Here is a 27,022-nt window from a genome sequence, read left to right on the forward strand (position 1 = left end):
GAATAAGGTGGAATAAAGTAGGAATTCAAATTACGTTGTTTGGTAGGGAGAAATAGAATTCTTGGAATTGAGAAGGAAATAAGTGGTATAAAGACTAAAATACCCTTGTGTAATAATAATAGTAATAACAACCAAAGGTAGTAATGCCATTTTATATGTTTTTCCTTTCTCAAATTCATTAAATTGCAATTCATGGGAGTATCCACTGAATTGTAATTTCCTCCAACCAAATAATGTAATTAAGGCATCCACTGAATTATAATTCAACTACAATTAAATTACACTAAACCAAACGCCCTGTTATAGTTACCCAGTCAAATGCTGATCAACTCAATTGGGATTTGTCCCAATTTGATAATCGTCCGACAATAATATAATAAAGCAAGTGGACACACGTCTGTATGTGACACTGGGAATTGCATGCTGGCCTCAAAACAGTATTATAGAGAGGATGGGAGCTAGCGCTTTCTTAATTTAAGTTAAGCAGTTTTCATTTTCTTCAGCTATCTCAAATTAAGCCGATGGAACTGTTAAGGAGCCTTCTCATTTCACTATTATTGCTTCTTTGCTTTACTTCATCCATCGTTGTTCTTTCCCAAGATCCTCAAGCAGGTATATATATACAAATATATTTAATTTGCATCCTCCTATATATCATCGGTGTTGTTTGTGTTAATTTGTATTTTAATCTGTTTTAATTTCCTCTCAGGCTTTATAAGTCTAGATTGCGGGACTCCCAGGGGCGAAAACTATACCGACGACAAAACAGGCTTACGTTACATATCAGATGCGACCTTCATCGGCGACAACGACAACGCCGTCGGAAAAATTGTGTCACCGTATTACAAGGGTATCGGCATTCTCCGCAGACAGTTGATTGCTCTCACCACGTTTCCTCAAGGGATTAGGAATTGCTACACGCTCCGACTGCCTCAAGGGAAGCTGAATAAGTATTTGATACGGGCTAGATTCTTCTATGGAGACTACGACGGCAATGCCGCCGCCGATAAACAGCTCCCGCAGTTCGATCTCCACCTTGGTGTCGAGTACTGGGACACCGTGAAGTTTGATCCCACGTACGATTTAATTTCTGTGGACAAGGAGATCGTGCATATTCTTTCCTCCGACCTCGTACATGTGTGCCTTGTCAACACGGGGCTCGGCACGCCCTTCATCTCCGCCCTTGAGCTCCGGCCACTCAGCAATTCTATGTACCCTACTGTTTCCGGTGGATCCTTGATGATGAACACACGGCTTGATATAGGCTCCCAGGCTACACAAGTTCTCAGGTGGGTTACGTTACACTTATTCAATCTTTGCGTCATCTCTATTTGATCTTAAATTCTTTGTTTGAGTAACTCGAAAAACTTGCTGATGGAATAATTACGGAGCGGACTTGGAGCGAATAACTATGGAGTGGATCACACAGGGCACCGAGCGGACTACGCACGCGGCCGGACAGACCATGGAGGGGTCTACCACCCCGGGGTCCTCGACTACTACCACGGGGTCCTTGGCTACTACCTCCCCGGGGTCCTCGGCTACTATCACGGGGTCCCCGGCTACTATGCACACGGAGTGACGAACCACCCCGGGGTCGGCTAACCACCCGGGGGTCGGCCACTGGGCTCGGCACCCCGGGTTTGGCCTACGTAGGTCGGCCACCACGGGGTCGGCAGACGCGCCCGGGGTCGGCCAGAACACCCAGGGTCGGCCAGCACACCCAGGGTCGGCCTACGCGGGGTCGGCCTGGCGTGAGGTCGGCTCGCCGTCGAGCCGACCTCCACGGGCTCGGCCTCGTGGGCTCGGCCCCATGGGCTCGGCCGAGCCCATGGCCGGCACCTTGGCCGAGCTCCGTGCTCGGCCAAGGACCGGGTCCTCGCGTGGAGCGAGTCCCGCGGCGTGGGCCGCGGCTCCTCCCGCGTGACCCGGGCCCGGTCCGGCCGGGGGTATAAAAACACCCCTCGGTGTCCTATTCAAGCATCTTCTACCTTTCATACAATACTTGTAACGTTATTACACGTCCCGAACCTCTGTAATAGCATTATACGCTCAATTAATACAATATTTATCGTTTATTATTTATTTATTATATTCAAACCTATATTCGGGTTGTATAATCCGGACCCCCGGGTTCATATAATCCATCATTGGTGCTCTTGTTGAGAGCGGTTGTACAAGCTTAAGCGCTCTCCCTATTATCCTTCATCCGCAGCGATGACAAGATCCGGGTCGAACACCCACAACTCGCATGGTTCACGCAACACACGCAACCTCTCCCTCGCTAACCACCCCAACGGGACCACGAGAGTCGGCAGACCGTGCCCGTGGGGACGGGATGGGACCTCAGAGATCAGATCAACGGGAACCGGAGGGGGACGGCGGAGGACCTCCGGGGTCGGCTCACCAACAATCGCCCGCTCAGCGGGATGGCGCCACCCGTCCCACCCCCGATTCCGACTCCCCAAGAGGAGGCCGTCGGACTCGAGCAGGCGGCGACCGCACTCAACCGCGTCGTGGCGGAGCTGCGACGGGGTGCCCTGGCATATCCACCTCCGCCCCGTCCGAGGGAGCACGGCGCCCCCAACACTCATATACCTCGGGCTCTTAGGACGCCAACCGATGGAGAAGTCAACTCACCGTGACCATCTGAGAGACGAGGAAAAGCAGAGGCCAGCCGAGAGGCCGGCACTAGCAACGGGAGGAGAGGAGGACTCGGCCGACCCGGACCACATCCGCGCTCGGGCGGTTGGGCCCGCGTGTGCCGGCGCGAGACCGCCTAGGGCCGAGGCCGGCCGCAAATGCCTAACAGGCAGAGTCGTCGTGTTCGCGGAGGTCCCAGAGCCATGAACCTCGCGTTCCGGGGCCACGGGAGCCGACCCCAACAATAGAGTACTCGAGGGAGACCACGCCGAAGGCCCCTACAACGCTCGAAAGAATAAGGATGGTGTTAGACCATCCGCCTCCGCCCCGCGCAAGAGGAAACTCGACCAACTCACGGAGGACGAGGAGACCGAGCCGGACAGCCTGGCAAAGAAGAAGGTCATCCACGTCATCTTCGGCGGCCCGGAGGGTGGAGACACGCCCGCCGAGAGGAAGAGGTGGGCGCGGAGCCTATACGTGGGGGAGGTTGTCCGGGTGCCCCACGAAAAGAGGATACGCCAGGAGCCCGTAACGTTCACCGACGACGACCTCCCGGACGGCCCCTTGCCCCACCGAGACGCGTTGGTTATCAAGCTGGAGATCAAGGACATCATTGTCCACCGTGTACTAGTGGACACGGGGAGCTCTGTGAACGTCATGTATTATGACACCTTCACGCAATTTGGATTGTCCCGGAAGCAGCTCTCCCCGGTACAGACCCCGCTATCTGGTTTCACCGGGGACTCCATCGAAACAGAGGGCTCCATCACCCTCGAGGTGCAGATCGGCACCCCGCCGCACGTCAAAAAGTGAGAGGTGGAGTTCGTGGTGGTGAAAATCAGATGCGCCCATAACATCATCCTCGGCTGACCTGCCTTGGAGGACCACAGGTGCATCATCTCCATGGGGCACCTTTGCCTCAAGTTCCCCACCCCCACTGGAGTGGGTGTCGCGCGAGGAGATCAAAAAATCAGTCGGAGCTGGTACTTGAAAGCATGCCGCCAAATAACAAAGAAGGACCTCCAGGTACATACCGTAACCGAGAAGGCGCTTCGAGATGAGGAGAAGCGTCCCCGAGCCGAACCCGCGGTGGAGACAGAAGAGGTCATTCTGGAACTCAGCCGACCCGATGGAGGTGGCCAATGGAGATGTTCATCTGACCGCCCCTAGTGTGCATCGCGAGGCCGGCCAAGAACTCTTCAAAAGGTCGGGGGAGACCTCGTCGAGAGGTCGGGGGAGACCTCTTCGAGAGGTCGGCGGAGACCTCCTCGAGAGGTCGGCGGAGACCTCCTCGAGAGGTCAGCCAGGACCTCCCCGAGAGGTCGCCGAGACCGCCGACCTCTTAGCGAAATAGGGCACATAAGGGAGGTCCTATACCCGGCATGGCTCGCGAACGTAGTCCTCGCACCCAAACCACCTACGTGGAGGATGTGTGTGGACTACACGGACCTCAACAAGGCATGCCCCATGGACCCCTTCCCGCTACGCAACATAGACCAGTTGGGGGCCGAGACGGCGGGATGCGCGCTCATGAGCTTCCTAGACGCCATTCGGGGGTACCACCAAATCTTCATGCACGAGGATGACGAAGAAAAGACGGCGTTCACCACCCCCGAAGGGGTCTTTTGCTACCGGGTCATGGCCTTCGGGCTCAAGAACTCGAGAGCCACGTACACAAGAATGGTGGCCAAGGTGTTGAAGAAGGTCCTTGGCCGAACTTGCAAGCTTACGTCGACGACATGATTGTTAAGAGCTCCGAGGCCGACCTCCACATAGCCGACCTGACCGAGGTACCCCGAAGTAAAAACGGGGACGCGGACTTGCTATCCAAGCTCGGCCTCGGCACCCCGGAGCATGTCTTTAAGATAACACGGATTGAGGACCTCCCGAGGTCCAGCCTAGAGGCCTACCCAGTCCTCCCCATACAAACTCGGCCCCCATGCTGGTTAGACTACCTGGTGGAGTACAAGAGAACCGTCACCCTGCCAGCAGATGAGGTGGCCGCCAAGGTAGTCAAGAGGAGGTCACCAACATACGTACTCCTTGGCGACACCCTTTACAAAAGGTCCTATAACGGCGCCCTCCTCCGGTGTTTATACCTAGACGAAGCCAAGTTCGTCAAGGAAGAGATACATGAGGGCACCTGTGCGGCACACCAAGGAGCCTTCGCCATGGCGAGGAGGGCCCTATTGCAGGGGTACTTTTGGCCGAATATGGCCAAGGAGTGCGTGGAGTACGCCCGAGGGTGCCCGACCTGCCAGCACTTTCACGCGGAGCCGGGTCGGCCAACAACCAGCTACACGCCCACCAGCACGGTGATCTCATTCTCAATGTGGGGAATCGACATAGTCGGGGCCCTACCCATGGGGGTCCGCGAAGAGGAAGTACATCATAGTCGCCATAGACTATTTTACAAAGTGGGTCGAAGCCGAGCCCCTCGCCACCATCACGAGCACCCGGGTGCATGGAGTTCGTATCGAGGAACATTCTGTACTGCTTTGGGGTCCCCATGCAAATCATCTCCGACAACGGGCGGCAATTTGAGAGCAAAGAGTTCAAGGAGTTCTGCGACCAATGGTACATAAAACACACCCGTGTGGCGGTGGCGTACCCGCAGGCAAATGGACAGGTGGAGAACGCCAACAGAACTATAGTGGAAGGCATCAAGAAGAACCTGGATGCAGCCGGAGGTACATGGGTGGAGGAGTTGGACACCGTCCTATAGGCGTACCGCACCACCACAAGAAGAGCTACCGGGGAAACTCCGTTTGCGCTAGCATACGGATTCGAAGCGCGGGCCCCCACCGAGGCCGCAATACCATCCTATCGGGTCGCGGTGTACGACCCCGACCTCAATGAGGAGCACCCGCCGCCGACCTCCACCTCATCGACGACAGAAGGGAGGACGCCATGGTTCGCGCGGAAAATTACCAGCGCCAGACGAAGGCATACCATGACAACAGGGTTCGACCTCGCTACTTTCAAGTCGGCGATTACGTCCTCCGGAGGAGGGAAGCAAGCCAACCCCAGGACGGAGGCAAGTTTGCCAAGAAATGGGAAGGACCATATGTGGTCGAAACCATAGTACGCCCGGGCACCTACAAGTTGAGGACTCCATCGGGCAAGACGGTGGACTGGGTGTGGAACTCGGAACACTTGCTGAAATTTAACCAGAAGAAGCACATTTGTACGGCCTACCCCCTCTCCAATAACAAGCCGACTCCCCACAATAATGTTTTGTTTTCGTTCGTAATGGAATAATGAATTTCGTTGAGCAATTATCCTACCCCGAATGGTGGAAGAGCACAGGCACATGCGAGATCAGGAACTCGGGCACCGCGAGGCCGACCTCCCAGGGTCGGCCAACGCGAGGTCGGTCGGCGCGGGGTCGGCTGACGCGAGGTCGGCCGACATGAGGTACGTCGACCTGAGGACGGACGTGGCGGCTGCGTACGCGGGGACCGCAACGGCCAACTTAGACGGAGCACATGCCCTAGGGGCGGTACGAGGTCCGACCTCGCCTATCGCCGAACGGAAGGGTTCGGGGCGCGAGTCAAAGGACTCCACCCCAGAACCGCTAACACGTCCTAGGGGCGTTACGAGGTCCGGCCTCGCCTACCGCCGAACGGGCGTAACGCAATCTTAACACCCTAAGGGCGGTACGAGGTCCGACCTCGCCTATCGCCGAACGGAAGGGTTCGGGGCGCGAGTCAAAGGACTCCAACCCCAGAATCGCTAAAACTTCCTAGGGGCGGTACGAGGTCCGGCCTCGCCCATCGCCGAACGGCGTAACGCAATCTTAACACCCTAGGGGCAGTACGAGGTCCGGCCTCGCCTATCGCCGAACGGAAGGGTTCGGGGCGCGAGTAAAATGACTCTAACCCCAGAATCGCTAACACGTCCTAGGGGCGGTACGAGGTCCGGCCTCGCCTACCGCTGAACGGGCGTAACACAATCTAAATACCCTAGGGGTGGTACGAGGTCCGGCCTCGCCTATCGCCGAACGGAAGGATTCGGGATGCGAGTCAAAAGGCTCCAACCCAAGAATCGCTAAGACATTCTAGGGGCGGTACGAGGTCCGACCTCGCCTATCGCCGAACGGGCGTAACGCAATCTGGATACCTAGCGACGGTACGAGGTCAGACCTCACGGAAGAGCTTAATGGCCCAAGTATGGTGGCTTGGGGTCGAAGGGCTACCCTAAGGGGAACCCGAAGTCCGACCTCATTCGCCACTCGGTAGGGTCTCGGCTGACTTCCCAAGGAGGTCTTGGCGGACTTTTTCCATGAGGTTTCGGTCGACCTCTCAAGGAGGTCTCCACCGACCTCTCGGGGAAGTTCCCGGCGAAATTTTGGGGAAGTCTCCGCTGACCTCTCGAGGAAGTCTTCGCCAACCTCTCGAGGAGGTCCCCACCGACCTCTCGACGAGATCTCGGCGACCTCTCGGGGAGGTCCTGGCCGACCTCTCGAGGAGGTCTCCGCCGACCTCTCGAGGAGGTCTCCGCCGACCTCTGGGAGGTCCCAGCCGACCTCTCGGGGAGGTCTCCGCCGACCTCTCAGGGAGGTCTCCGCCGACCTTTTGGGGAGGTCTACGTCGACCTCTCGTGGAGGTCCTCGCCGACCTCTCGACGAGGTCTCGACCGACCTCTCGGGGAGGTCCCGGTCGACCTCTCGGGGTGGTCTCCACCGACCTCTCGAGGAGGTCTCCGCCGACCTCTCGAGGAGGTCCCCGCCAACCTCCCGACGAGGTCTCGACCGACCTCTTGGGGAGGTCTCCGCCGACCTCTCGAGGAAGTCCGCACCGACCTCTCGAAGAGGTCTCCGCCGACCTCTCGACGAGGTCTCGGTCGACCTTTTGAAGAGTTCTTGGCCGGCCTCGCGGTGCACACTAGGGGCGGTCAGATGAACATCTCCATTGGCCACCTCCATCGGGTCGGCTGGTGACTCCAGGTTCCCGAGGTTAGCCGGGAGACCCCACACCACGGGGTCGAGGGTCTCGTCTCTCTTGCAAAGGTCGAACTAAACCCTACGCTGCATCACATACTCTCTCACATTGTACATCTGCAACCCCTGCACAGCCACGAGCCCTTTCCCAATGGGGTCGCGTAGAAGGTCCCCAAAGGGCTCCACCGCATGCTCGGCGAGGTGGGCCTTCACATCTTTGATGAACACCTCGGAGTCCTTGTAGCTTGACAGGGCTGCCTTCAAGGCCCACATCGGAGTCCTTGTAGCTTGACAGGGGTGCCTTCAAAGCCCACCTCGGAGTCCTTGTAGTTTGACAGGGCTGCCTTCAAAGCCCATCTCGGAGTCCCTATAGCTCGACACAGCTGCCTTCAAAGCCTCCTTATGCGCCCGGCGCTTTCGCACATGGTTGGCAATCAACTTGGCATACTTTCCCTCCAACACCGCAGGTTTGCTCCCCATGGCTTTGTGCGCCGCCTCCAACTCTTTGCGACCCCTCATCTCGGCCCCCAGATGCGCCCGAAGGGTCCCCAACACGCTCTCCATGGACGCCGCTCGAGCGACAGCTTGCACAACAGCAAGCATAGACGAAGGATAGAGCGTTAAAACACGAGGGGGGCTCGTAATTATCAAGCGGCTTTGGTACTCTCTTGGGCTGACGACTTCTCGCAACCCCGAGAGTGGGGGACTGATGATGGAATAATTACGGAGCGGACCTGGAGCGAATAACTATGGAGTGGATCACACAGGGCACCGAGCGGACTACGCACGCGGCCGGACAGACCATGGAGGGGTCTACCACCCCGGGGTCCTCGACTACTACCACGGGGTCCTTGGCTACTACCTCCCCGGGGTCCTCGGTTACTATCACGGGGTCCCCGGCTACTATGCACACGGAGTGACGAACCACCCCGGGGTCGGCTAACCACCCGGGGGTCGGCCAACATGGGCTCGGCACCCCGGGTTTGGCCTACGTAGGTCGGCCACCACGGGGTCGGCCGACGCGCCCGGGGTCGGCCAGAACACCCAGGGTCGGCCAGCACACCCAGGGTCGGCCTACGCGGGGTCGGCCTGGCGTGAGGTCGGCTCGCCGTCGAGCCGACCTCCACGGGCTCGGCCGAGCCCATGGCCGGCACCTTGGCCGAGCTCCGTGCTCGGCCAAGGACCGGGTCCTCGCGTGGAGCGAGTCCCGCGGCGTGGGCCGCGGCTCCTCCCGCGTGACCCGGGCCCGGTCCGGCCGGGGGTATAAAAACACCCCTCGGTGTCCTATTCAAGCATCTTCTACCTTTCATACAATACTTGTAACGTTATTACACGTCCCGAACCTCTGTAATAGCATTATACGCTCAATTAATACAATATTTATCGTTTATTATTTATTTATTATATTCAAACTTATATTCGGGTTGTATAATCCGGACCCCCGGGTTCATATAATCCATCACTTGCGATCACTATCGGAGTGGATGCACGGGTTAAGTGTCACTGCACACAGATAGCTCAATTAGTTCTTTAGTAGCAGATTATGGTCTAGACAAGAACGGTGTAGAGTTACACCCAATGTGATGTGCTTTGTATGGACACCAGTCCTCCAACCTAATGGACCACTGAGTCTACATGGTTTAATTACCACCTTCACAATTTCCTTTGGGTCATAGATTTTGCCTTGTAGGCAAAAATGCCAATATGTCACTCTAATTAGGAGTTATAGGTGCTGTTTGGTAAAATAGTTAGTTTATCAGTCAATTTTGACTTATTTGACTACTATTAATTGTTTAACTTGGTTAAACAATCAATATATGTGTTTGATTAATTAGCTTTTTGTAACGATTTACTACTCTAAAATGATAAAATTAAAAAAAATTGCTCAAAATAGTTTTTCCGATAAACTTTTTGATTAAGTCATTTTGTATGTAATCAACTAACAACTAATTTATCAAACAATTTTCTACAATCAGCTAATGCTATCGACTATCCCAATCAACAAACAGTCATTTACCAAACAACCCCATAATCTTGTTATTACCAAATATAAACAGCTAAACCAACTTCGTTGGTTGTACTAAATCTTTTTAAATTCTAACTATTGTCATGTTTGTAGGTACAAGGACGATGTGTTTGACCGCATGTGGGTGCCGTTTAACATCGATACTGCTACACCAGTAAACACTACATCAACCGTGAACGTCACAGACAAAAACTTGTTCAAGGTGCCGCCGGGGGTGATGAACACCGCACTTGTGCCGTCGGATCCAACGAAGCCGTTGACGTTCTGGTGGCCTACAAACAGTTCCTCGGATAAGCTCTACATCTACATGTCCTTTGCCGAAATCCAAGAACGTAAACCCAACCAAACCCGAGAATTCAACATCTACCTTAACGGCGACTTATACTTTGGTCCCATTGCGCCGCCGTATATGAGGTCTATAACGTTGTACGGGAAAACCCCAGACAGCAATCGTACTGAGTACAATTTCTCCCTCAATAAGACCCAAAACTCCACCCTCCCTCCCATCATCAACGCTCTTGAGGTTTATTACTTGAAAGAATTCAATGTACCACAGACCGACGACGACGACGGTATATATGAACTGTGATTTATTTAATTTTACTCTAAACCGGTAAAGTTTTAATTTGTTTTATGTTTTTACATAATAATTTCATCAGCTGCGGCCATGATTAACATCAAGTCAGTTTATGGAGTGGGCAAGAATTGGCAAGGCGACCCTTGTTCTCCGGCGTCTTATGCGTGGATTGGTCTCAAATGTAACTATCCTGGCTTCAGTTCCCCCAGAATCACATCCATGTATGTATACAAATTTTCCCCCCCTTATTATTATTTATATTATTTATTAGAGAAAATTACATTTTTTATTCTCCATTTATACCTGTGTTACAGATTTAGCTCTCTATTAGTTATACACGTGACAATCTTTAACTCTTAAATTATGCACAAAGTGACGATTTTAGTTCGTGAAGGGCTAAATCAACCATTTTTTTAAGTAACATATTGATTGTAGAAATAATCTTCGAGAGACTAAAATTGTCATTTCGTGCATAACTTATGGCGTAATTATTATTATTATTATTATTATTATTATTATTATTATTATTATTATTATTATTTTGAGTTTCATATTCAAAAACTGAGCTGTATAATTTGAATTTAGGAATTTGTCCTCGACTGGGTTGACTGGGTCAATATCTCCTTACATATCAAACCTTAAAATGATACAAGTCCTGTAAGTACGGTATATTATGCATGTGCAATAATTATATCCCTTCATTTTTTACTGATTGATTGAGGAACAAGCAAGCCGAGATTAATTATATGTAATTTAATTTATATTTTCAGAGATCTATCCAACAATAATTTGACTGGACCTATACCTGATTTTCTATCTCAATTGCCTTCGCTCAGTGTTCTGTAAGTAAATTATAAATTATTATTATTGTTGTTGTTGATATCCAATGAGAAAATTAAGATCGAAATAGTGATGAAATTTTGAATTATTTTGTGGAATTAAATTGCAGAAATTTAAGTGGAAACAACTTCTCAGGCCCTGTCCCGGCAAAACTGCTTCAGAAATCGAAACAAGGAAACTTAACATTGAGGTTTAATTCATTTGCTTTATATTTGTTAGGAATAAGGTTCAAATTGGCCACTGAACGTAACCTGAAAATGTAATTAGGTCACTGAACGAAAAAATAGTGCAATTAGGTCCCTGAACACTCTAAAAACATGCAATTAGGTCATTGAACACTTCAAATATATGCAATTCCACCGGATAACAGGTTACCATCAATTTTAGCAGGTTACCTGCTTAGCGACTGAGTTGACATTTTAAATAAATTTTAATAATAAAATTTTATAAAATTGAAAAAAATTAAAAAATAATAAAATAAAAAGCCGGCCCGTCGTTTTTTTAATATTTTGTTAAAAAATTTATTAAAAATTATTGAAAAGTTATTAAAAATGCCAACTCAGTTGCCACGTAAGCAGATAACCTGTTAAAATTGATGGTAACCTATTATCCGGTGAAATTGCATATATTTAGAGTGTTCAATGACCTAATTGCATGTTTTTAGAGTGTTCAAGGACCTAATTGCACTATTTTTTCGTTCAGTGACCTAATTACATTTGCAGATTGCGTTCAGTGACCAATTTGAACCTTATTCCTATTTTTTAATTAGCGTTAAGGTAATATATACAACAGGAGTAACACCTACATGCATTCTTTTGTTTATCTGTCAGCATTGATAGTGTGGGCTCCAGCACGAATAGCTGCCAGAATGGTTCCTGCGACGACAAGAAGAAGAAAAACGTCGTCGTTCCGGTTGTAGCATCGGTGGCCGCTGTACTGCTACTAGTGTTGGCAATAGTTGGCATCCTTTTGCTCATTAAATGGAGAAAACAAAGAGGTATATTCATATTATTACTAACAAATTTCCATATGTAATTTTTTACTTCAAAGTTATATATATATATATATATATATATATATATATATATATATATATATATATATATATATATATATATATATATTTCTAACAAATTAAAGTTATACTGAAATGGCATATATATATATCATGATCAGAAGCAAAAGTTGATGGTTTACACACCAAGAATCGACGATATAGTTTCGTAGAAATCAGAGAGATTACAAACAATTTTGAGAAAGTACTTGGTAAAGGTGGGTTTGGAACGGTTTACTATGGGAATATAGATGGCACCCAAGTTGCAGTCAAGATGCTGTCATCAACCTCAGCTCAAGGCTTCAAGGAGTTTCAAGCTGAAGTATATATATATTGATGAACATATATGATTTTATTTAATATGGTACATACCATATATCCTAACTAAATTAAATTGAGAGATTTGGTTTTAATTTACAGGCCAACGTTCTAATGAATGTTCATCATAAAAACTTAACGTCGCTTGTTGGGTACTGCATTGAGGGCACAAACATTGGGATCATCTATGAGTTCATGGCCAATGGAAATTTACACCAGCATCTCTCAGGTATCAATATGATGATCATCATCATCATCATCTTTTTCAAATGGAAACATTAGACCTTAATTAATTTAACGTTATTAGTCTAAGAATCTAAGTTGATCATTTTTCCTGGTCACAGCTGGAAACCATAATGTTCTAAGCTTCCGGGACAGGCTCCAAATTGCTGTAGATTCTGCTCAAGGTTAGTATTATGGTTCGAGTTCAAAAACATAGACATCTATATCACGTGATTTTAATTTTGAGTTTTGACTATTATAGTTTGTCATGATTGATTAATTACATCTCTGACCTAAACTTAAATCACGTGACAGGTTTGGAGTATCTTCACCATGGTTGCAAGCCGCCCATAGTGCACAGAGATGTCAAGTGTACGAATATCCTGCTCAATGAAAAGTTCCAAGCAAAAATAGCAGATTTTGGGCTATCGCGAGCTTTTCCAACTGAAAATGGCACTCACATCTCAACGGCTATCGCAGGCACTCTAGGATACCTGGACCCTGATTATAACATAACTGAAAAGAGCGATGTGTTCAGTTTCGGTGTTGTTATTTTGGAAATAATTACAAGTCTACCTGCAATAATAGGGAAAGCTCCTGACCAAGAACATATTACTCATTGGGTCACAACCACGCTGGAGAATGGGGACATCAAGGACGTAGTTGATCCGAGGTTAGTGGGCGAGTTTGACGTTAATTCGGCTTGGAAAGCTGTGGAGTTGGCAATGGTTTGTGTGTCTCAAGATGCCGACCAAAGACCCACCATGAATGTGGTTGTGAATGAGTTGAAGGAATGTTTGGCAACAGAGATGGCTAGACAGGGCACAACTTTGACCAATAATTCGTCTGTAGCCACTTTTGACTTAGAATCTGGACCCGTGGCAAGGTAGTGGCTCATCGTCTCATCATCATATTCAACTCCGAATTTCATACTTCATCAATTCATTTTTTTTTTACTTGAATTAATACCCTTTTAATTAGTGTGTGTTATATTTAATTTCAAGTTTTTCACAATAAGCTGGAGTTTGTGAAATGCAGAGTTTCTTGTTTTGAGTTTTGAAATCGGAATTGATGGTTGTGTTGAATATATGTACATGCCTTTGATGAATATAAAATGTAATAATTGCTTGTAAAAATGTCATCAAAGAACTTGTTTTTGTCCTGTTATCGGTGGTATGTTGTATTATACCTAGAAATGTTTACAACATTAGTTTTCTCTTAAGTTGTATTAAGTTTGAATGCTCTTTAATTTTTATTTTTCCTCAAGTGAAAATCTAATAAAAGATTTGGTTAATAAAAGCTAACTAACTGTGTTAAATGATTAAGTTGATATATGTTTGACAATTAAGGATTAGCGGTAGTGACTAAAAGCTAGCTAACTGCTAATTGTGTTAAATGATTTGAGAAGACAAATTATATTTGGACTAGGGTTCATTTTGTATTGTGAATCCTTGTCCAAAACGATATCGTTTTGTTTTAAATTGTTTTTTTTTTTTGTCCTGTTTGGTCAACACCTACTCAACTTTGTAGTTGGTACATAAATAATTCGTTAACTGCAAGTACATAATTCGTTAACTATAGGTGCATAATCGGTTAACTACAAATGTATCATGTCAAGTAATTTTAACGGTGTTTTAAGTACGGTAAATAAATAAATTTAAAACTAAATGTTTATAAATTGAGTGTTTGACATGTAATTATGAATATAATATATTTTTAAGATATACTTGATTCAAAATTAACAAGTTTTTATTTTAGACTTCAAGTCTTGATTTGATAAATATATAGTTAAAACATTATGTACCTGCACGGCTGCACTCATAAGATTATGTACATGTCGTATAAATGTTGTTTTTGATTGCACAATTCAAAAAAATGGTGTTAAAAAAAACACCGTTTATGTAAGTAATTATAACATTGTAGGTAAATGAACTTAAAGGTAAAGATTCATAAATTGAGAATTCGACATGTAATCATGATTATGGATTTATGATATAGTCTTAAATGGATTTAAGGTATTGATTTTATAAACTTATACTAAACAGATTGTATATTTATATACCTATAGTATCAATGTCGTTTTTGATTGCGTGAAAAAAAAATTGGGGTTCTGTTTATGTAGGTTATGAAATGATGTCATTTAATACTAGTATCTATCTTGCAAGGTGGAGCAAATTACATTGTGGACCATGGTCTAAATGCAATACGAAATGTGAATAAATATTTATTTTTAATATACTGAATGCACATTATTTGTGTACTGATTACCAAATAATCATCTTTTTGTACACAAATAATGTACTTTCATAAAATGAACATTCAATGTATTAAAATGTACCATTTGTGTTTTCATAAAAAAAAAAAAAAAAATGTACCATTTGTCAATGATACACCTTACAAGTTTTTTTTTTTTTGTTTTTTTTTTTTGTTTTTTTGTTTTTGTGAGAAAGAGGGACCTAGAAGCATTAGTGAATACGTCTTGTAGAGGGGGGGGGGGGGGGGGGGGGGGAGAGGGAGGATTGTAGTCACCCAATCACCAAGCTGTCCCAGGTTTGCCAGGAAGTCCGCGCAGCGGTTCCCTTCTCGAAGAGTGTGTTTGAGTTCACAGCTTTGGAATTGGTTCATAATGGTACTACAGTCTGAGATGAGGGTGAGCGAAAAAAATACCTTAAATAACTGACTAGGAAAGAGGGAAGAAAATGAAGAGAGAAAAAATTTCGATCAAGTTTTAATTACCCATTATTCCTTCTTCTCTTTTTTTTTCTTATCTCTTTCCTATTTGGCACCTCAAAAATCATTAAAAAAAACTATTGTGAATGCTCTAATAGTCGAGGGACCGAATCGTGTATTAACACTTTAATAAGGTATTAACTCTTTAATATGGAGTATTCAATAAATCAAGATTTATTATATGTATGCATAAAATACATTATTCTATGAATGTGTTTTCATGCATGATTCACATTGCGCTGTATAAATCATGGTCATAGTAAAATTTGTTGGATTTGAGGGTCTGAATTTGTTAATTATTTCATTAAAATTTGAGTAAAAACTGTTTTTTTTTTTTTTTTTTTTTCCTTGTATTATTATGAAGAAACCGTCAAAGGTGAGCTTACTTTGATTTATATTTTAAAGAAAAAACACGTAAGAGATTCTGTCTGTCTGAGTGTGGCTGGCATTTGGCTATCAAAAAAAAAAAAAAAAGACTCAGCTCAACTTGTTCTTTCTATGAATATGTATTAAATTCTCTGTTTCATACCTGCTCTGATCTCCGTCTTTCTCTCTCTCTTTATCTTCAATAATAATAATATATACACATTATATATTGGGGTTATATATTGGTTATTTTTAAAATATAAATATCAAATTTATAAAAATACTTATTTCAAAAATATTAGATTATTATTATTTACAATAATTTAAATATCTAAAATCTAAATAAATTTAAAATTTTAATATTAGATACCTGTTTTTTACACATCGCGCATAACAAAACTATTAATTAATTTAAATAAGACCTCACCAAGTCAACGATTCAACGATCAAGAGGTGATGAGTTTAGTTATCACCTACAAAAAGAACATGTGGATTGAATTTGACTTATTATGTATATAATTATATATTAATTTATTTCATCCTAATTATTTGTGATTTAATGATATGATATGAATTGCGGATTATTTGGTTGCGCTATGGGTGACACTTGTGTGAAACATTTTCACGAATTCTTAGTCATATAATGAGTCGGGTTAATATTAAAATGAAATACTTTTATTGAAAAACGTAATACGTATTAATTAGGAAGAAAGAGTTTGTTACTTATAAGTTAAGAGAAAATGTAATACTTTTGGTAAAAAATATAATACTTTTACATTTTGATGTAAAAGTATTACATTTGTAATCAAAAGTAGTACATTTTCCCTTATAAGTAATAAACATTTTATTTCTTATTAGTATTATATTTTCAATTAAAAATATTACATTTGATATTTACTCGCCCCGTCTCACGAAAATTGTTGCCTTTGGCTATTTGTTAGTATCATATAACTAAATATGTTTTTTTTTTTTTTTACAGGTATTTAATATGTTTATTACTTTGGCGACGACTTAGAGATTCTAGTTCAGCATTCTACAATCGAAACATGGTGCTGACGGCTACGCAAGTATATATAACGAAATAAATTTGTGCATTTGCTACTAATTATAATTTGAGCAAATTACACTTTTGGTCCTATAACTATAGGGGACATGTTAATTTTGGTACGTGACTTTTAAAACTAACAATTTAGTCCTTTAACTATGCTTTTTTTAGCAGATTTAGTCCTCCCGGCCAAATCACCGGTGAAAATTGGCCGGAAATACATTTTCCAATTTAAATTATTTAATAATGGGGACAAATTGGTCATTTTAAGTTCCTTTCTTCTCTTCCTTCACCTGCTGCCCGGAGTTTTTTTTTGGGGGTTATGCTGGCTGGAATTTGTCTCAGCGGCATCACCAAACTGTTGAAGGCATCGAAATCCCAAATGCTCAGCAAAAAACCTCTCCATATCTCCATTCCCTCTTTCCTTGCACACTTGGCTCTCGATTGTCTTGAGAACATCATCCCAGTCCCTCAAAATTAAGCCTTAAAATCAGGCATGTATAAAATAAATCTGAACCAAAAGTGAAAAGCACACAATTCCAATGGTTCATAGTAAATATTAAAATCAATCAGCAAGAAATGATCTCACAGAAACGTCAACAAGGAAAATCGATAGATCATCGGCGGCGGCTTAAGTCACAGTGACCTTCGGCTTCTTTTGCTTCTCCTTCTTCTTCTCATCTGCAGCTCCATTCTGCATGGCTCCACCACCATCACCGCCTTAGCTTCCAAATCGCTATCATCGTCATTGGAACGATTCCTCACGGCTGATCTCACAGGAGCATCGTCGTTAGCATTCATCGCGGCATACTAAGCTTCAATTTTCCGGCGGCGATCCTCGGCATGCTTCTCCAACGACTTGAACACATTGTCGGTATTGGATGCGCCATATCCATTGGTGGCCGTGATCCTCGAGGAATTTAAGCAATTTTCAGCTTATTTTTAACACTCAAAATGACCAATTTACCCCCCTAATATTTAATTGAAAATGACAAAACGTATTTCCGGCCAATTTCCACAGGTGATTTGGCTGGAAGGACCAAATCTGTTAAAAAAAATATAGTTAAAGGACTAAATTGTTAGTTTTAAAAGTCACGGACTAAAATTAACACGCTCCCTATAATCATAGGACCAAAAGTGTAATTTGCTCTTATAATTTTTAATATAGTGGTAAGCCCTTGTAAGAGCTGATGATTGTTGGGTTGTGGCTTGAAGAGCCAAGTTGAGCTGTGTCCAGTATTTTGCCATCGAAACATTACTCTTATTGAGTCCAACTATCCTGTTATTGAAACGTGACGCACTGCTTTCAAATATAAGCTAAGCTAGGAAGATAAAGTTTCGCTTTCGCTCCTAAATATAACTTTTGACGTAGTAATAAATGTTTGATCTTGATACATCCTATATTCCTAAAATATTTAAAAATTTATAAAAATAATTATTTCTAAAATATTGGATAATTATTATTTACAATAATTTAAATATCTAAAATCTAAATAAATTTAAAATTTTAATATAAAATTTTAATATTAGACACCTATTTTTTTACACAGCGCGCATAAAAAATACTAGTTAATTTAAATAAGACCTCACCAAGTCAACGATTCCATGATCAAGAGGTGATGAGTTTAGTTATCACCTACAAAAAGAACATATTGATTGAATTTGACTTATTATGTATCAAGAACATATGGAGTGAAACTCATTTTTAAAAAAGAGAGAGTATTGATGATTTGATGGATACGCAGCATAGTCAAATGTATATATTTAAATAAAAAATTAATACCTTTTTTTTATGCTTCTGGCTCTATTACAATGTAGTATCTGTTCATATACTTTCTCAATCTTCCAAATAGAAGTCCAATCGGGTATCATTAGACCACATAGTCTTGATTTTAATACCTATTATAAATCATTATAATTGATTGTACTATCAATAAGACCTCACCAAGTCAACGATTCCATGATCAAGAGGTAATGAGGGTTTTTTTTTTTTTTTTTTTGAAAGGAAGAGGTAATGAGTACTAAAAGAACAAGTGGATTGAATAATTTGACTCTATTATGTACTCCGTATATATTAATTTATTTCGTCCCAATTATTTGTGATTTAATGAGATGATATGAATTGCCGATTATATTGTTATGGGCTACACTTGTCTGAGACCGTCTCACAGATCTTTATCTGTAGGACGTGTCAAGTAATATGAAAATGTAATACTTATACTGAAAAGTGTAATACTAATTAGGAATAACGAGTTTATTAGTTATAAAATAAAATGTAATACTTTTGAGGATAAATGTAATAATTTTATATTTTGAGGTAAAAGTATTAATTTTTTAATAAAAATTATTACATTTTCACTTATAAGTAATTTTGACAAATGTTTGTTACTTATATGTTGGAGTTTTAAGCATAAAATGACATTCAAGTGGCTATTTTGTAGTACAAAAATATGTGAGGTCTACTTCTGATTTGGGTTGGTCAAAGTAGATTCGGATTCTTCACAGCGAAATGGAGAGATTGATATCAATTTCTCGAATTCCAAAATGATTTTCATGCAAGAGGGGGTTCAAACTCCTGCAGACATCTTTTAAAGAATAAGAGTGCACAATCATTCACGCCAACAAAATTGGTTATTGTTAATGTCATTATTAAATGTTGTTAATGCCATTGTTAAATGTTATTTGTTCCATGTTTACCTACAAATAGCCTTGTGTCAGTATATATAATATATACGTTTTTAAAAAACTATTTAATACCTATTATTTTAAAGCATCATAGTTGATTGTACTATCAATAAGACCTAACCAAGTCAACGATTCCATGATCTAGAGGTGATGAGTTAGTTCTCACCTTCCAAGAGAACAAGTGGCCACACTTGTGTGTATAATTTAACTTTATTATGTATATATTAATTTGGCTTTATTATGTACGGAGTACATATTAATTTATTTCATCCCAATTATTTGTCGTTTAATGCTATGATATGAATTACAGATTATTTGGCTTTGGGTCACACTTGTGTGAGACGTCACACAGATCTTTATTCGTGAGACGGGTCGGGGTCAATATGAAAATGTAATACTTATATTAGAAAATGTAATGCTAATTAGGAATAAAGAGTTTGTTATAACATTTTGATGTAAAGTATATTATATTTTTATTCAAAAGTATTATACTTTCCCATATAATTAGTAATAAACATTTTATTTTTTATTAGTATTATATTTTCCATTATAAGTATTACATTTGATATTCACCCGACCCGTCTCAAGAACAAAAATCCGTGAGACGGTCTCACACAAATTTTTGCCTTTGACTATTTGTTATTACCATACAATGAAATATGTTTATTTTTTTTTAGAGGTATTTAAAATGTTTATTACTTAATGTGGGCGGCGGCTTAGAGAGTCTAGTCCAGCATTCTGGAATCGAAACGTGGTGCTAATTGCTACACAAATATATATAATGGGTTAAATTTATGCATTCGCTACTAATTATAACTTTTGGTGTAGTGGTCAGCTCTTGTCAAGAGGGAGATTACTGGGATGTGGCTCGGAGAGCCGATCGAGCCGAATTGTGTCCAGCATTCTGCCATCGAAAACATTACTCTTATTGAGTCTAACATCCTGTCATTGAAACGTAATCCATTGATACGCAAATATAAGGAAAATAAAGTTGTGCTTTCGCTACTAATAACTTTTGACGTAGTAATAACTATTAAGTATTTGATCCTGATACTTCCTAATTCCTAAAATATTTTTTAAAAAGCAAAATATTAATTTTAAGTAAATAAATATTTTTGTAATTAAATAATAATTTATTTTTAATTTTCATAAATAATATTAACAGTAAAATATTTAAATAATAAAAATAAATAAATAATGCCCCACCTTCAAATAACTTTTGGTAAGGTGAAGCTGAATGCTTGAAAGCTAGTTTGCAAATAGTTTTTAAATGTTTGAAATTTAAGTGGCATTAAAAAAAAAAAAAAAAAAAAAAAAAAAAAGAAGAAGAAGAAGAAGAAGATTGCCATTTGTGTTTTATCAATTTGTTCTCATTTTAATTAAAAGGCCCACTATCATTTAATTAGTTGATGACATCTGGTCAACATTTCAAATATATTAGTCCTAGTTTCACATGTTGGTGAGTATTTCAAAAAATAATAATAATAATAAAAGTAAAAATAAAAAATTAAAAGGCCAACTCTTTGTGAAAAGGGCAAATTATATCATGCACCGTGGTGCATAATCGATTATGCACCGATATCAAAACGATGTCATTTTGTTTAATGAAAAGAAACGGTATCCGTCTCCTGCCGTTTCGCATCCTTCCACAAAAAGTAACTTTATTATTTAGTTTCATTTTGTATACACTGCAGTTTCAATTCAACACAACTACAGTTTCATTTTGATATAACTACAGTTTCATTTGATATTTATAGACTCAAATATATGAAAATGTTATTTAATTTTATTTTATATACACTATAGTTTTATTAAAACACAACTACACATGATCATTTTGATATAATTACAGCTTCATTTTACATATACACTCAAATATGTGAAATGTTATTCAGTTTCATTTTATATACACTACAGTTTCATTTCACAACAACTATAGTATCATTTTGATATAACTGCAATTTCATTTGATAATATAAAAATAATATGTGAGACAATATTGGTTTAGATATATTGTAGTGTCACTTTAGATATATTGCAGTATCAGTTGGTAATTAACATACAAAAAAATACGCGCTCAATTAACAGTAACGGCGTGCCATTTCTTTATTTAAAGAAACGGTGATGCACCACGGTCCACGATATAATTAACGTTGTGGAAAGTCTTGCATGTTGTATTATATATAGGGAGGAGCAGTTTCTTGATTTCCATTACCTTCAGCGCAGCCATCTCAAAGCCGATAATATTAACAGTCAAATATTTAAATAATATTAACAGTAAAATATTTAAATAATAAAAATAAATAAAACATGCCCCGCCTTCCCAACTTTTGGTAAGGTGGGGCTAAATGCTTGAAAACTTGCAAATAGTTTTTAAATGTTAGAAATTTAAGTGGCATTAAAAAAACAAACAAGATTGCAAGTTGTGTTTTAATTTATCAATTTGTTGTCATTTCAATTAAAAGACCAACTACCAATTAAATTAAATGTGTGTGAGTATTTCAAAAAAACAAAAAACATTAAAAGTACAAGTTAATACGGGGTCTTTGTCGGAAGTATTGCATGCATGTTGTATTATATATAGAGAGGAGCAGTTTCTTGATTTCCATTACCTTGAACGTAACGCAGCCATCTCAAAGCCGATCGATAATGGAAGTGATGAGGAGCTTACTCATTGCATTATTTCTTCTTTCCTTCACTTCATCCAACGTTGTACTTCAAGTTCTTTCCCAAGATCCTCAAGCAGGTATATATATAATCCATACAAATGTATATATGCATCGATAGATTTTGAATTCATATATCTAAATTAAGTTTGCGACGCCGGCCGGCCTCTCGATCAGGTTTTATAACTTTGAATTGCGGAGGCGAAAACTTTACGGACGAGACGACAGACTTACGTTATACATCAGATTGGAGCTTCATCGGCGACAACAACAACGCCGTACGCAACACTGTGTCGTCTCAATATTTCAAGGATCGTGGTGTGGAATCTGTGGATACACAATGGACAAGTGTCACAAGTTTTCCTAAAGGGATTAGGAATTGTTACACCCTGCGGCCTGCTCAAGGGAAGCTGAATAAGTACCTGATAAGGGCTAGATTCGTGTATGGAAACTACGATGGCAATGCGGACAAACAACTCCCACAATTCGACCTCCACCTTGGGGTCCAGTCCTGGGACACCGTCGTATTCGATCCCAAAGACGATCCTAGTATTGTGGACAAGGAGATCATACATACTCCTTCCTCGGACCTCATACATGTGTGCCTTGTCAACACCGGCCTCGGTACGCCCTTCATCTCCGTCCTCGAGCTACGCCCTCTCAAAATTTCTATGTATCCTGATGTCTCCGCTGGATGGTCCATGATGATGAAAAAACAGCGCTTTGATATCGGCTCCACCTCCCCACTTCTCAGGTAGGTAGCTAATTAACTAGGTAGCCTGGATGCATATATAAGTTTGAACCTCATTTAAGTCCTCCGAATATACTGGTTTTGCCACTTTTAGTTAAACTATCAAATTGATCTGTCCATCACTAATGATCCTTCAACTTTCAAAATTTAACCAATCATGGTCCTTTCAACAGGACACTAAGTGGTTAAATTTTGAAAGTTGAAGTAACATGAATGGTTAACTTGAACCAAGAATGGTTAAATTTGAAAGTCGAAAAAATAAGCAGGATGAATTTGAAAGTTTAGGATTAAACGTGGCAAAATCAGTATACTCGGAGGGTCCAGGTGAGATTAACTCTTATTATATTGATGAACCTAAACTAGCTACGTACGTTGTATGACATTGCGCGCATATTTGTTTTTAGGTACAAGGACGATGTTTTTGACCGCATCTGGTATCCACTTACCGTGGATAATCGAAGTACACTCATAAACACTCCATCAACCGACAACTTAGACACAAACGACGGCTTCTTCAACGTGCCGCCGGGGGTGATGAGAACTGCCATCGTGCCGTCAGATCCAACCCAGCCGTGGTCGCTCAGTTGGTCTACGGACAATTCCTCGGATATGTTCTACATGTGCATGACCTTTGCTGAAATCCAACAACTTAAACCCAACCAAACCCGAGAGTTCAATGTCTACCTTAATGGCGACTTATTCCTTAGCACTCCTATTGTCCCACATTATATGTCCACTATTACGTTGTACACAAAGGTCTCACTAACCAATAGGACTGACTACATTTTTTCCCTCAACAAGACCAAAAAGTCAACGCTTCCTCCCATCATCAACGCCCTTGAGATTTATCATTTAAAACAATTCAATGAACCACAAACCGACGACAATGACGGTACGTACGTAGTACTCCATAATATTTTTTTTATATGTATTTAATTTTATGTAATATGATCTGATCTGGTGTGATTTATTGCGCGCTTTTAATTTGGTCACGTACATTTTAATTTGTGTTTTTGCATAATTAACTTCTTCTTCAATGTGATCATATCAGTTGCGGCAATGTTTGACATCAAGTCAGACTATGGCGTGACCAATAAGAATTGGCAAGGAGACCCTTGCTCACCTGTGTCTGATTCATGGAATGGTCTCAAATGTCACTACACACCCTCCAATCCCCCCAGAATCATATCCATGTATGTATTCTAAGTTTAATTTTAAACGTGCAACATTATTATTATTATTATTATTATTATTATTATTATTATTATTATTATTATTATTATTATTATTATTATTATTATTATTATTATTATAATTATTATTATTATTATTTTGAGTTTTCATTTCCAAAAAAGTGTTATATTTAATCTGTATTTAGGAATTTGTCATCGAGTGGGTTGACCGGGCCAATATCTTCTTACATATTCAACCTTACAATGATACAAGTCCTGTAAGTACTGTACATGCATGTGCAATAATTACTTAAGTTTTTAGTGATTGATTGAAGGAGAAGCATGAAATTAATTATACTCAATTTTATAATATTTTCAGAGATCTATCCAATAACAATTTGAGTGGACCGATACCCGATTTTCTATCTCAACTGCCTTCACTAAGTATTCTGTAAGTACATTATATTACAAACCTTTAAAATTATTATTATTGTTATTATCTTGTTGATATAATATACATACGCTAACAGCATATATGCAAATTGAGGAATACTGGTGGAATTTTGAGTTGTTATTTTCTGGAACTAAATTGCAGAAAATTAAGTGGAAACAACTTCTCAGGGCCTGTGCCGGAAAAACTGCTTGAGAAATCGAAAGAAGGAAACTTAGCATTGAGGTTTAATTAATTTGCTTTAACTTATATACTCCGTATAATTTTGAGGTCAGAGTTAAGTTTGACAAGAGCAGTGATCTAATATATATGACAAAAAGTTGTGTGTGTCTGTCTCACGATGGATCTTATTCCGTTATGTTTTAGACAAATTGAGTCAAGCTAAGATGAAAATACAATACTAATAAAAAAAAATATTAGTAATAAAGTGTTTATTATTTTAAAGAAAAATGTAATACTTTTACATACCTCTTGATTTAAAAGTATTACTTTTTTAAAAAAAAAATATTACACATACATTTCCCCTGACTTTATGAATAACAAATACTTTATTCTTAATTATTATAAGGATTACATTTTCATCTTAATTAACACAACTCGTCTCTTGGATCCTCATAGGAGAGTCATTCAATATATGTATGCATTTAGCATATATCCGAAGTAATATATTATATTATTCTTGTCTGTCAGCATTGAGGGTGTGAATAGCTGCCAGAATAATGGTTCCTGCGACCACAATAAGAAGAAGAAAAACATTGTTGTTTCAGCTTTAGCATCTGTGGCATCTGTACTCCTACTAGGGCTGGCAATAGTCGGCATCCTATTGGTGGTTAAAAGGAGAAAACAAAGAGGTATATATATATATATATATATATATATATATATATATATAATCTTTTACGTAGTTTATATATGTTTCAAAGTTGGTTTACCATAGAATGATAGAATAGAATTTTAATTAATTATTATTTCTATTTAACAAAGTTGGTGCATATATATGGTATGTATCAGAACCAAGATTGGGTGTGGCATCGGAAGCAAGAGTAGTTGATGTTGAATCAAAGATAAATGATGGTTTACAGAGCAAGAATCGGCGATATAATTTCGCAGAAATCATAGAGATTACAAAAAACTTTAAAAGAGTACTTGGTAAAGGAGGGTTTGGAACGGTTTATCATGGCAGGATAGATGGCACCCAAGTTGCAGTTAAGATGCTGTCATCAACCTCAGGCCAAGGTTTCAAGGAGTTTCAATCTGAAGTACGTATATAATATATATTCTGAATTGAAATTAAATATTTATTCATGATTTTATTTATTGAATTTTAAGATTTTGTTTTATATATAAACTTTATTTTACAGGCTAACGTTCTGATGAATGTTCATCATAAAAACTTGACGTCGCTTGTGGGGTACTGTATTGACGGAACAAACATTGGGATCATCTACGAATTCATGGCTAATGGAAACTTACACCAACATCTCTCAGGTTCATCTCATCTCTTAGTTTTTAAATGGAGGTCCGTAATTAAGGGAGACCCCACTTTAACTTGCCAAACTATGAACTTCTAAAGAATTGCACTCCAATTACTACATGATTTCACACTAATATTCTTCAAATAAAAACATTATATTTGGACTTTAAATTAACGTTATTAATTAGTGTATTAAGACTCTAAGTTGATCAATTTTAATTCCTGGTCGCAGCAGGAAACCATAATGTTCTAAGCTTCAGGGATAGGCTCCAAATTGCTGCAGATTCTGCCCAAGGTTAGTATACACTATTACAATCAATTAAACTTCTCTGGCCGGACTTATTCTAATTTGGGTTGTGGGCTTGTTGAAATATATATTGTATAGGATTAGAGTATCTTCACCATGGTTGCAAGCCGCCCGTAGTTCACAGAGATGTCAAATGTACGAATATTCTGCTCAATGAAAAGTTCCAAGCCAAAATAGCTGATTTTGGATTATCGCGAGCTTATCCTGATGAAAATCAGACGCATATCTCAACAGTTATAGCAGGCACTTGGGGATACGTGGATCCTGAGTATTACACATTAAATAAGTTGACCGAGAAGAGCGATGTGTATAGTTTTGGCGTTGTTATTTTGGAAATAATGACAGGGCAACCTGCAATAATAGGGAAAGCCCCTGACCAAGCTCACATTAGTCGTTGGGTGACCTCCATGCTGAAGAATGGGAACATTAAGGACGCAGTTGATCCGAGGTTAATGGGCGAGTTTGACGCTAATTCAGCTTGGAAAACTGTGGAACTGGCACTGGCTTGTGTGTCTCAAGATTCCGACAAAAGACCCACTATGAATGAGGTTGTGAGTGAGTTGAAGGATTGCTTGGCAACGGAGATGGCTAGACATGGCGGCACAACTTCACAGAGGTCCATCGATAATTTGCCCGCTGCAACTATTGACTCAGAATTTGGACCCATGGCAAGGTAGTTGTAGCTCTTCGTCTCATCGTACGTGACTTCCCCCTTCAAACATTGCATTCAAATTATATGTTTCAAATTATTGT

At 41.1% G+C, this 27,022-nt stretch overlaps 1 protein-coding gene across 2 annotated transcripts; it reads left to right on the top strand.

Moving 5' to 3' along the window:
* The first annotated feature begins 475 nt into the window (after positions 1-475).
* LOC109190678 (putative leucine-rich repeat receptor-like protein kinase At2g19210) lies at positions 476-27,022 on the top strand. 2 transcript variants are annotated; one of them, XM_019341234.1, is made up of 12 exons: positions 476-612; positions 22,292-22,868; positions 23,270-23,757; positions 23,917-24,058; positions 24,244-24,315; positions 24,417-24,488; positions 24,633-24,713; positions 25,179-25,339; positions 25,500-25,747; positions 25,850-25,976; positions 26,195-26,257; positions 26,348-27,022. In XM_019341234.1, exons 1-12 carry the CDS (start codon positions 522-524, stop codon positions 26,944-26,946), a joined length of 2,721 nt encoding a protein of 906 aa, XP_019196779.1. In that variant the 5' UTR covers positions 476-521; the 3' UTR covers positions 26,947-27,022. The 2 variants fall into 2 exon arrangements, with proteins under 2 accessions (XP_019196779.1, XP_019196778.1); XM_019341233.1 differs by lacking the exon at positions 476-612 and adding an exon at positions 22,076-22,194.

This window comes from Ipomoea nil, unplaced genomic scaffold (assembly GCF_001879475.1).
Source record: "Ipomoea nil cultivar Tokyo-kokei standard unplaced genomic scaffold, Asagao_1.1 scaffold1576, whole genome shotgun sequence".
Lineage (NCBI taxonomy): Eukaryota > Viridiplantae > Streptophyta > Magnoliopsida > Solanales > Convolvulaceae > Ipomoea > Ipomoea nil.